This window comes from Haliotis cracherodii, unplaced genomic scaffold (assembly GCF_022045235.1).
Source record: "Haliotis cracherodii isolate W230 unplaced genomic scaffold, xgHalCrac1.p SCAF_3, whole genome shotgun sequence".
NCBI classification, from domain to species: domain Eukaryota; kingdom Metazoa; phylum Mollusca; class Gastropoda; order Lepetellida; family Haliotidae; genus Haliotis; species Haliotis cracherodii.
Window position 1 is genome coordinate 30966193 of NW_027266286.1, and position 13169 is coordinate 30979361.

The 13169-nt window shown below is 39.5% G+C and overlaps 1 protein-coding gene across 4 annotated transcripts in view; it reads left to right on the forward strand.

Moving 5' to 3' along the window:
• The window catches only part of LOC139474140 (mitogen-activated protein kinase kinase kinase 7-like), a 78108-nt gene that overhangs the window by 16131 nt on the left and 48808 nt on the right, over positions 1-13169 (forward strand). For 2 of the 4 annotated variants that reach the window (XM_071257021.1, XM_071257023.1), the window contains exons 9-14: positions 1531-1606; positions 3475-3665; positions 4505-4697; positions 6232-6318; positions 7555-7632; positions 9422-9673. In XM_071257021.1, the coding sequence (XP_071113122.1) occupies positions 1531-1606; positions 3475-3665; positions 4505-4697; positions 6232-6318; positions 7555-7632; positions 9422-9673 (877 nt within the window). The remainder of the gene's footprint in view (positions 1-1530; positions 1607-3474; positions 3666-4504; positions 4698-6231; positions 6319-7554; positions 7633-9421; positions 9674-13169) is intronic. The other 2 variants (XM_071257022.1, XM_071257024.1) reach the window with 2 other exon arrangements.

Genomic DNA, 13169 nt, shown 5'->3' on the forward strand with positions numbered 1-13169 from the left:
GTAAGACAGTCATAGCGGTGAGACGATAGTAACTCCCATACTATAATAAAGACGTAAGACAGTCATAGCGGTGAGACGATAGTAACTCCCATACTATAATAAAGACGTAAGACAGTCATAGCGGTGAGACGATAGTAGCTCCCATACTATAATAAAGACGTAAGACAGTCATAGTGGTGAGACGATAGTAACTCCCATACTATAATAAAGATGTAAGACAGTCATAGCGGTGAGACGATAGTAACACCCATACTATAATAAAGACGTAAGACAGTCATAGCGGTGAGACGATAGTAACTCCCATACTATAATAAAGATGTAAGACAGTCATAGCGGTGAGACGATAGTAACTCCCATACTATAATAAAGATGTAAGACAGTCATAGCGGTGAGACGATAGTAACACCCATACTATAATAAAGACGTAAGACAGTCATAGCGGTGAGACGATAGTAACTCCCATACTATAATAAAGATGTAAGACAGTCATAGCGGTGAGACGATAGTAACTCCCATACTTTAACTTACACTTAAGACAGTCTTAGCTCAAAGATTGCTTTGTGGAGCGGGTACAAGGCTGGTTTTATGTATCTACCCCAACAGTGTTGATTTTTGCTCAAGTTATCAAAGGTCTTATAACTCTAACCCTTTGTATTAACTTGCTGTAGCAGGGTTATACCATCTATACTGGATGCAAAACATTGCAACCTATACTCAAAACAGCAAATAAGTTCTATATGGGATGCAATGGGATGCAGAGATATCTCTATAGGCAATTCAACTATGGCCATGGAAAGTAGCATGCATGTGAAATTTTACTGTCGATGGCCAATTTTTCTTGCTAAATCAAAATGTTTGGTTTCAAACAAGAAAAGTCACACCTGTATTTAGTGTTTGGCTCCACAGGTACTTCATATTCCATTTGTTGCTGGTACGGTGGTCACCTTGCAGGGATTAATGTAGGATTCTAAACTAAGTGCCCTTGGCAGGCAATTTGGGAAAAAACATCATAATTTTATTCAAAATTTACATTTTGAAAAGTTCCTATTTTACTAAATTCAGAGGTATGTGAACATTGTAAAATTAAGCATTCCAACCTGTTCCTGTTCATTGGTCCTGTTATCAGTGAAATACAAGTCACCTCTACAAAGCCATAACTTTAGTTCTGACTTCGTTAACATGAAGTGGTAACTTTTAATCCCAATTTGGGTATGTTGAGTGGCATTTCCTTTGGGCTGAACATCGGCCTCTGTGTACCGGTAGGTCTAAGAGAGTCTAATCCCTGCATGGGACCCCCATTATAATGCCTGGGACCCCCAAAAGCATGAGTCCCCAGAACTGACAGATAAAATGGCCTGCATATATCCCTGCTGTAGTAGTAGGAATTAATTCAGATTTGGTGACACTCATCACGTTTATCACGGTCACTAACCATGGTGAGAGTAAATTCATGAAATGATGTTTTGTTTCTTTACCATGTTAGCAATTTAACACATTAAAACATTGTTCCCTCGCATATTGTTGTTTTAGTTTTTCCGAGGTGCTGAAGAACCCTTGGTGTATCCGCCAGCCAGTGACTCGGACGAGGAGCTGTACCCTAGCAGTGGTAGGTGCATGAACTGAAGGTGTCACAATACGTCCCCAGGGCCCCATGATGGCATAAGGGTCAACTTTCGAGGATCGAATGGTTACAGTGTGCGGTCTGGCTGTGTCATGACACCCAGGAAGTATGGAGTTGGGAGTTCACTGGCCAGGAGGGCTTGTTAACAAAAACTGTTGCAAGCACTCGTCATATCTTACTAGACCCGTGAAGATCGGGGATAGAATGGTCTTCAGCAACCCATGCTTGCCGAAAGAGGCGACTATGCTTGTTTTAACAGGCGACTAACGGGATTGGGTGGTCAGGCTGGCTGACTTGGTTGATGCATTTCATCGTATCCCAATTGCGTGGATCGATGCTCATGATTTCAATCACTGGACTGTCTGGTCCAGACTCGATTATTAAGAGACCTCCGTCATATAACTTGAATATTGCTGAGTGCGGCGTTAAACAACAAACAAACAAAACAAACAAACAAATATATCTTACTAGCCCAACTTTGTGGCTACAGCCTACATACCATGCGTTAACCTAAATGTAGGTTGTGTGTTTTGAGTACAATACTTGGCTGCTTGGTACAATACGTTTGTCTGTCGATTGTGTTTCTTAGACTTTCACATACATACTAATAATGCACCTACATGTATGTCAGTCATAATCAGTGAACAGCGAAAACCCAGTTTTCTAGTTCACATGGGTTTCTGATAAAATACAAAATGAAAACAAAATGATGTCAGACTTTGCCTTAACTTACTTGATCATTCGTAGAAATAAGTATGTATTTTTCAAATGGACAGTCAGGCCAGCTTTACAGAAATGTCACTTGCCCAATTTATAAGTCACTTGCATTTGTCTAGAGGGCCATCAGCTATTTTAACACTGGGTACACATTTGGGTACAAGTATGTACATATCTGATGTGTTTTGTACAAGTAGGCCCCTCTGCATACATTCTTGTTGTGTGCAGACGGGCCGGTCAGATGTCTTAGATAAGGTGTTGCCTAAATACAGAAACTAGAAGTGTTCACGTTGAATGATTACATATTGAATAGGCATATAGAAGTGATATTCATAAGAATGGGAGATTTGTGGATGCAACTGTTGTGTTTTGAGGGGAACATATACAAAATCACTACTGTGCCATATACAGCTTGATATCATTTTTGTTGACATTTATGTGGATATATATCATTTTTGTTGACATTTATGTGGATATATATCATTTTTGTTGACTTGTATGTGGATATATGAAGTATTGTAAACTGAACTTTCCAGCCAAACACATTTTTCTTGGAGGGCTTTGGACAAAAGACTGAATAATATAAATACATGTACAAGTATCTTTACGAGCGTCACACATGCTCGTTTACATCATCATAAGACCTCATTGTTTGTATGCTTTAAATTAGTGGTGTAACAATACTCCGATACAGTATCATATCACGATACAAGGGCCAAGATACAATACATCGATTTATGACCCTGTATTGCGATACATGTGATACATTTCATTTCAAGTTATATTGTGTAAAAACATGTGAATACTAACAAACTGTTCAACCACCAGCTTATGTGATTGTCTAGCATTTCATGGTTGGACATAAATAGCATAACATTCACAGAGCCCTCTACCAATTCTTTCCTACAACATCCCATCTTTGATCTCTGAAATTTATTAACAAATTCATTTTTCAGGGTTGTGATTCACCTGCAGAATGAAGAATTTCAACTTCAGAAATAAAAGTATTGTATAGGGATGAAAATCGAATTGCACCTATCGTGTCGAGATATGTATTGTGTTGCAATCCACCATATCGTTACGCCTCTAATTTTAATGATTTTGTGTACAACGATTAGAATGATATTTTGTTGCAGCTCCTATGACACCACCAATCACATTCTCCAACACACCTCCCAGCACGGTACACTCCCATTCAGTGTCGCCCCCTACCAGCGAGTCCAGAGCTGTCACCAATAGTGATACTGTCAAGTATGGTGCTGACCGGCCGGACCACGTGCCTCTCTTCCTGCCCAGCATGGCCAGACATGCCCCCATTGTTGTGGAGGTACTACAACAACATTGACTTCATTTTTCCCGTTTTCCGACTGATAATCTACCGTATATTTAGGTTATTGGGTATTGGCCAACCCCCAGCATGATCCTTGGAACCACTGCCCAAATGATATGCCTATGAGAAAGGTTGACCCCACAATAAACCGTATACTCTATATGTTTGGATTGATATTTTGTGCAAGTTTTGTATAAATGTTTTATATATACAGGCAACAGATAGTAAAAATATTCATTTGCAAATTTCTATTGCTAAACTACTGTGGACTGCTGTGGACTGGTGTAGCTAGAAAATACTTTCAAAGAATGCTGGTATAGGATATTGTCCGACAGAATGTTTACTTTAGAACTTGGCCATTATTTTATAATATACTGTAGTCATGGTAGTTGAAATGCACTTTGTGAAATTTGTGACAAATCACACAGTGACAATCATCAATGAATTGATCAGATATATCCTTGTATGTGCTTGGATCTGATACAACAGTGTCATAGCAGTCTATAGCCCTGCTGCTCTTCTGTGTAATAACTGCACACAATCATTGCAGGATAGTAATAATCGGAGTATTCAGTGAATTGTATACTTAGCCTGCATGACAGGAGTAAGGCACCCCCAATCTCCCCTCCTGCCTTTGACTGTCTTCCCAGTCCACTTAAAGCAAGAGGAAGTTCAAGTTCTGGAGTGTATCTGTGGAAGCTTTTTTCACTCTGTGTTATTGATATTGCACACTATAGTAGCAGGCTTTGTATATAATATATGATATGTGTAATGCTCCTTTAATTTTGGCTCTAAACATCCTTCACTCACAGCTTGTTCACGTAAACCAATTTCAGGAGGAGAGACACAGAGGCCAGCAGAGTGCACCTCCGTCCCTTGCTGCCAGTCGAGAAAGTCTCAATGACCCCCGAGGGTCAAGGTCGGGGACGCCTGTTGACCATTACAAAAGATATTCAGCTGATCTGAGCAAACTGGATGAATACGACATCTCATCTCAACAGCGGAACCAGGCCAGCAACCCACAGAGAGGTGGCTAAAGAATTTTATACTTTTTTCAACTATTTTTTCTCATCTGTTTCAACCATTTATTTGAAAAATGAATCAAATATGTTTTCTCAAACCTTTTTATTTCACAAGAAGTTTCTTAATTTTGACTTTAAATGGTCTTTGGGTTAGTTTTCACGGTTCCCAGCCTCGTACAAGACTGTTGTAGGACAGAAATGTTTAGGATATCAATAAAAATAGTTGAGAAGAGAAACAAATGTTATAATATTCGGATGTAGCCTTATGTTGTAAGGCCTGTAATCATGGCAGTGGAAGCCACAAATGTGTTAAGTTAGCCTTGCTGAAAGCTAGATGTCTATATATGCTGCAACAAGCTTTCCAACTGTTATTTAATACTTCCGCATTCTTGTGAAGGAGGTAATATGAAACCCTTTACAATATCATCTCTTTTCCCCTCAGTATTTCAAAAGTTTTTCAGTTGATTACTTGTGTCTGCTTGTTTGTTTACGTGTTATATTTGGACACATTTTACTTATGTTGTAGACCACAATAATCCTCAAGATAACCACACCTGCATGACTAATTCATGGTCACATCACAGAGCCCCAGGGGAAGTGTAGAGTACTAATATAGCACCTGAAATGTGAAAGTCTTGGAATATATTTGGTCTTGTTCACAATTGTAACCTTGAAGGTTAAGACCAAGTAGGTGGTGTTCACAGGCAGCCCCTTTCCCTTGTGATGTCATGGACTCAGGTGGAACAGTTTGGGCTGATGCTGCAATAAGTGGCTCTTGTGAAAGATATTATCTCATGTATGGATAAGGAAAGATATATATAGATCTATTCAAGCATTTTGTATCTATAATGATAGCCTTGCATTTTTGTGTAAACACTTGGGCAACCAGTTTGAAAATCAACAATTGGTGACATTTGGAAAAAGAAATTCTCACATTCATGAAATACTAAACATCCCCAAAAGGGTTTGGGGTATAGAATAGAAAGTGTCTGAATAAGCAAGTTGTATGTGAATGACATTGTTTAAAAGGAGCCTAATAAATACCCCAACTTTTCACGACAACTACAAGCATAGGCTATGATGAACCTGCACCTGACACTAGTAACACATGTTCCTTGGTTGAGAAGTCAGTCAGTCAGTCAGTGTTATGGGTTGACGACAGAGTAACGTGAAATGTCTGGCTGCTTATACACATGTGTACACATTATCATGTCTGTATTCGCACTAAGTAATGCTTGCTGCTCTCAAGGTATGTGCCAGAGCATGGAGGTGCTGGAAACATCAAACTGCACTAGTTACAGTATGTTGTAGAAATCACGAACATGATACTATTTTACTGTTAGATTTCTTTTATGCCTTGAAAACACTTTATCAGCTAAATACACTCATTCTTAATGGAATTCAAATCTAGACGTTGCAGAGTTTCCAATACATACTTGCATCTGGCACTCACTTCCCTCTCGCTGTGTGATGTGTGCGAGTGTGTAGCATGTGTTGTTGTTGACATCATCGTTTAATTCCCATGCATCTCGTACTACCAGTGCTAGGTCACCGACGATCGGGGTCACATGGCACCCCTGCCAACTTCGCCACAGCTGGCATCACCTTTAATCAGACAAACCAAACAGGTGAGGATACTGAAGCATTGATTGTCATGGTAGCAGGCTTGTCCAACAACATCTACGCTAGGAGATGACAGCACCGAAACCCCCTCATACTGCAACAGTGTTATTTATGCCCCTGTCCTGTGCGTTGTCAGACTACCTGCTCAGATCCCTTGGGAGTTCCCAGCCCAAGCTGTTGGTTAGACCCCTCAAGCTTTGCGTCACCAGTCTTCTGGGAGTCTGGTTACGAGGGGAAATTTTTCCATCAGCGGATATTAGGTTGACCTTGAAACCTTTATTGAGATGAATCACAGAGATGTTTCAGGACTGACTGTGCCATCAGTCACAACAAGGGCTTTGTGTATTTGTCCTACCTCAGTAGCCTAAAAACAAGTTGCTCGAGTAATCTTGACGAAACAACTTTAGGAGGTGAAAGGTTTCCCCAGTCCCATTAAATTTAACAGATGTAAGATATGTTCAGTCTCTTCAGTAATGGGGAACCTTTGACGGGATGAACATTTGATTTTCCTTTTATGTACCTGTGTTAGGAAACACTGTTATGCTCTTATCTGGCATGCCACTTCTGTCAGTATACAGGCACTAAATATTCCTACTAATACAGTCAGTAGAACACTGCCTACAAAGTAGTTCCTCAGTCCCTGTCAACCCACAGTCTTCAGAGTGTTTTCAGTGCACAGTCTTGTTATTACCCTACGTATCTGTGTCCCTTTTGTTTATGCATGTGTTTGGCATGACGTTGCTGATATGTTATGATTGTGTTGGTCCTAGCGTACTGTATTTACTGTAGACTCAAACCATCCAGTTTTTGCTAAGTCATACAATTACAGAGATTCAAGCTGAACTTATATTAGTCTTGGGATGGTAATTTCCTCTCAAACAATATCCTACCATGTTTATTGGCAACTTCAGACACTTGTACTTATTTCAGTATGTGAAGGTTTATTTTTCGAAACTTGTGAAATTGTTCAAAATGAATGAAAAGTCTTTAGATAAGCCATAGCCTAAATTACAGTAGGTAAATATTAAAACAAACGAGAATAATGCTGTATATATTCGTATGCTTTGTCATGTAAGTTTCAAAAGAATCCAGATTGCAATGGTTAAAACATACACGCAAAATATTTTAACAGTTTGTGAAATTAGGAGTAGGCATTTGAACATGTTGAAGTAAGATTGTAGGAGAACTGTGATTTAATGTGTGTGATTTCCTCCTCTCTCTCCATGCTGCTGGGACTATAGCACTGGGAAGGTTTGGCTCATTTGATGCTCTCCTTCCTCCAGCTCGGCCACCCAAACCTAGTTTCTTGCTCTCTCAAGGTATCAGTTGGTGCTGGCAATTTTTTATACTTCACTTTTGTCTCCTTTTTCATCACATTTTTTTTCAATGGATATATTAACATAAAGTTTAAATTGTAAACCGTCTTGTTCAGTGATGATTATGACTCACCTAGATTATGTAGTGCCGTGAAGGGGGGGGTGGGGAGAGTACAGGTGATAGTTTCTATGTGTCAAGTTATCATTGCAGGGTGCAGGAGTAGCCTTACTGTTAAAGTCACACCTAAAACCTGGCGTCTCTCTACAATGGTGCTGGAATATTTCTAAAAAGCATCATAAAATATTCTCACCACAAATTAATTATGGGAAAGAAAGAGATTGAATTTTCCACAGAGAAAATATATAGAATACGAAAGCATGTTTTGTGTTTACGGTCATCATTTTTGCATATTGTGTAACAATTCATCACATAGTGTGAATGCTTTGTGGGGTATCATGCTTTGGACATACAGGACACTTTCAGCTGCATGCAATGTGGGCACGTCTTGCACTTCTCACTCCTTAGTCTGTACCAAGGAGAAATTGACTTCTTGTTTTATCATTGGTGAATATTATTACGATATGTATCCATAATCATTTTCAAATCATATATTTTCAGTTTTGTTTATCATTCACTTGCATTTCACACTTTTCCCTTTGTACCTCAGCCTATCAGGTCCTCCAACATGGAGCTTGATGGACGATCATGCTTAATCCTGTTCATTATATTGGTAATGGTTACTTGAATAACTTGAAAGTGTTTCGAACATAATGTCATAAATGGAGTCCAATCGGTAAATATATTTTATGTAACTTTCAAATATCAGAGCTTACACTAAAGTTACTTGGGATGGAATATTCATCTCTGGTGAGATCCTGCACTGAAACAGTTTTTAATAGTTCCTAATGTATAAGCAGTAAGTGTGGGTCTTTTAGATGTTAGGATGTTAGGACAGAATGTGAACAGGAGCTGCTGGTTACAGAAGCTTAAAGCTTGTGCTGTTATGGTGTATGAAGTAGACTTAGGAGTGTTAATCTCTCATACACTCTTGCTGAAGTGGTGGCATGAATGGCTTCTAAGACGTCACAATTTGCTATGCAGAGTTGCGTCCCTTGGGCACTCAAGAAACCTAGGATTTGGGTTCGAATCCCGATTTGCCGCGATTTTTTCTAGGTTTGTCAGCACTATACCCATGCTCAGGGGTTTCACCAAAGTGGTAAATGTCTGAGACCTGCATCGCTTCAGGCTTTCCCCTCACATTAAGCTGACATGCCATAATATAACTGGAATACTGTTCAAAGTGGCGTTAAACCCAACTCACACACTCTTGTTGAAGCCTCAGTAAACAGCTTTCCATAAGCATAAAATCATGAGACAGATTGTCAGTTTGTGAAACTTTGCTCCAAGTCAAAATAATTCAGTGATGCAACTGATAAATTATAATATTTCCAATGAAGCTGCAAGATTATAACATATTTAAAGCTATTATTTGCATGGCCCAAAGTGCAGAGTTTTATGTTGTATTGTGGTTGTCACAGGAGTGGCAGCTGTCATCACATGATTGGCATTTTCTGTACATAATTTCTCATTGTCTGTCTTCATCAGTCTACTGCATGCTAGGCTGTATAACAACTTCACATGACAAATTGTTGCCTGCATGGATTGTAATAGTTATAGATCCTTGTGTCAGTTGACACCTTTCCCTTCCACGCTTACAAGTAACATTTCAAGTCCCTTCTCAACACTGAACATGATCCTTGATTATATTGAAACCCCCCACCTTCCACCCAGGCCGAGGACACCGAAGAATTGGATCGGATGAGTACACACACATCACGGGGACATCCAGTGCATCCTCCACTCCCCGCACAGCCAGCCCTGCCCGTATGCCGGCCACAGGGGTGACCCACTGCAGCACCTACCCCGGCCAACTGAACCAGGTGGGGCAGAGCATGTCCCCACCCACACGCTCCATCTCACACCAGCCCCCGCAGAGCTCGTCATGGACGGCGTCAGAAACACCAGGGCAGATGCCTACATCAGGTACTGGAACTTTATCATGGTCATGTTTTGGTGATGGAGAGTCACAATGTTCTCCATTTTATGTGTCCTTGTCCCTCCGAGGGGTAGCTCTCTCATGTAGACTGACTCTTCCTTGATGATTGGTTGGTATTTAGAAGATTGGTCAATAATCAGAATTCACTTATTCATTTATAACAAAAGCTGATTGGTTGTCAGTGTAACATGCAGACTATGTTCTGGAGGGGATCCAGTGGCCCAGTGGTCTAAGCTGCTCCTGAGCTACTGGGATCAAGTGGTTGAGGGTTTGAATCTCACATTGCTGCCTCACATGCACCACACTTGGGTCACCAAAGTAGCAGACTTCTATGATCTGTGCCACTTTGGGCGTTCCTTCTACATTAAGCTACATCAATGCAGTGATGAACTTTCTCACTCTTTAAGTGAGCCAGTGATCTTCCTGCTGTATGGCAACTAGGATCTGTGCCCACAGGCACTGGTTTATCTGCACCAGACCATTGTACCTTCCGGCCTTATAGTATAGTACTGTTACACCTCGTCTTAAATCATTAGTCAATAATGACACTTATGACTGTAGTCATAACCTGGTATCTTTTCTAAATCCTCAGTCACAACTAAGTCTTCAGTGGCATTCCCAGCACAACATTAAACACATGTACAGGACACCACAATCAAGAAGAACAAATGTACATACCATAACTAAGGATACATGATCATACATTCTACCCTAGCTGTGTCAGATGGAACGAACTGTCTGTTTACAAAGGGACATAACTCTTGTAGCCCTTATTGCATACCACTAATAATATAGTAAACTTATAACAGTACTTTAAGTTGTAGTACTTTTCACTGTAATATTCACACACTGAAATAGGCCGGTAAAGTAATCAGGCAGAGTTCACTGTTTGAGATAGTCATAGGACATTGTGTTCTTCCTGTGTTGCCAGTACCTTCACTTGTCCATTGAGCATGAGAATACCTTTCTTCTGGAACGTGATCAGACTTACTACAAGTACAATGTTTGTTCATTTGGGATTAATTGACGAAGTTATTTATGATAGCAAATGAGCTTGTAAAGCAGTAAAAAGACTACAGAAATTTGATGATGTTCTGCCATTTTCTTGTTCTTGACAAATACTGAGGTAAGTTCATTTTTAACTTTAACATTTTTGCATTTTAAGTGCATGTTTGGGTACCTGACCACTCGCTACACCAAAGTAGTTCGGGAACAAGCAGTCCCTCGTCATTTAAAGGAAAAAGGCATAATGATTTCACCTGTACAGTATTAAGGTGTGAGTGAAGGGCAAAATTGAAAAACTTTGAAACTAAAAACATTTGGAAAACCTTTTTGACAGATGTCAGTCAGCATATGACTCCCAACACTATCATAAGGCTGGTTGAAATCAGTAAAAGTCCTAGTCTGTTGGAGCTTATCCAGATACAGCAACGGTTATCTCCTACTACTGCTAACTTCCTGTCTGTCAGATGTCTTGACATGGTTTCATGTGTTATGACACACTGATCAACAGCCTTGTCTGTCTGGACCTAGTGAAATGTCACAAAACATTGTGCTCGAAGATCATATAAACCGAGGATAGATAATTTGCATTGTGTATGGAATGCAAAATTGTGTTGCTTTGAATCATATAAAACTAATCCATTTGAAAAAGATGCATGTTGCACATGACATGTCTTTTCTGGAAATAAATATTATACAATCCTAGTTCTCACTGTCCGGGGCTGACTTCCTTCACTCAAAGTTGTGTTGGAGAATGAAACACCCTTCAGTGCTGAGTGTAAGGCTTCAGAGTATGCTACAATATGACATTATTTAGTCCTCAGAGACCCAAGAATGAATCTTTGATAATCCCTTCACTCACTTTCCACCCTCATCAGGTCCTGGAATACTTTAGGATTCCTATATAGAATTGTTTTTCTTAAACTTATACACAACTGTATTTCGAAAACTAAATGTTCGTCTAAGCATCATTAGAGAAGTGAGGTGTGCCATTTGTTAAATATTTTACGAGATACAAGGCACTCGTATTAAAACAACTATTCTCATATTACAGTAGGAGTTATTATCCCCTGCCATGAACTGGGGCAGAGGATATAAGAACGGAGTACATATGTCCGTCTGTCCATCTGTCCTTCCATCCATCTGTCAGTTCACTTCTCAAAGTAGACAAATTTTCTCAAAAACTATTTAAGTCATAGACATAAAGTTTTACACTCTGCTCTTACAGAGTTATGGCCCTTGGTCCATGTTATTTTACTTGGTGTATAGTGTGCGCAATGGGGTGTCCTCAGAAACTACTGAAGTTGCATAAATGAGAGTTTGCATGCTTATGTGAGAGATACTTGTCAAGACTGAGTTCTAAAATTGGTCCCGTAAATTATGTTTTTACAGAGTTATGGTAATTTTACTTATCATGACTGAGTTAGGAGCCTTTTGTGTGTATTAATTTCACATAGAATCATTTTTCTGATGACATAAAGCGGCCCAAGTTTTCTCTTCTTTATGCGGCTGTCGGGAAGCCTTGTGGTTGAAGCATTCGCCCGTCACGCCGAAGACCCGGGTTTGATTCCCAACATTGGTACAATGTGTGAAGCCCATTTCTGGTGTTCCCCGCAGTGATATTGCTGGAATATTGCTAAAATTGGCGTAAAATCTAACTCACTCACTCACTCACACTTAAGCCTATATAGGACTCTTTTATATAGGAACTGTTTTTATTCTCTACTATATGAACAAACAGAATTCTAATGTGCCCCATGGTAAGGAATAGTGATAAGATATTGTTTTCTTGTTTGTCTAGTACAACTTCCATTCCACAAATTTCTTGTGCCTTTTTTAATACTTTTTATCAGTAAACATGTATGTGAAAATCCAATGTCAGATTACAGACAGTTATAGGAAAGATCCTTCTCATGTTAGTACTTACTGTGATAACTTCGGATAAGTCAGACATCTGAACACATCGGTGGTTCTGCTGCAAGTTGGTATGTTATGTGTGTAAGCTTTGTTTGGGAGCTCATTGAGGAAGCTTTGGGGCATGCTCAACATTGAGAAGCATGGTAAAAGTTGCAAGAAGCTTCGACGATGTTGAATTTTCTGAAAGCTTGGCATATACATGACAAAGTTTTGAATGATTCTGTTTACATCATATGAGTTACTGTATTCACAGTAATAAGCACCCTGGGCTCAGAAAATGGAAATGGGGAGCGCTTATCAAAACAATACATGAGATAAAGTTTGTTTCAGAAATTGATCGGTAGTGAACAAGATGGGCTTCCATGGTTTAAACGTCATCAAAACTAAACTAAAATGTTTTTAGATAATAATATTGCACGGCAATTATATACATACCCCTTCTGCCCTGCTGTTTTCTGTAAAAAATATCTAATATACACAGGAAAATTCAGACTATCATGTAAATTTTCAGGTTTAGTTCTGGGCACTTGCTTACCGATTGGTCTAGAAGTTGGTCATGGGGAG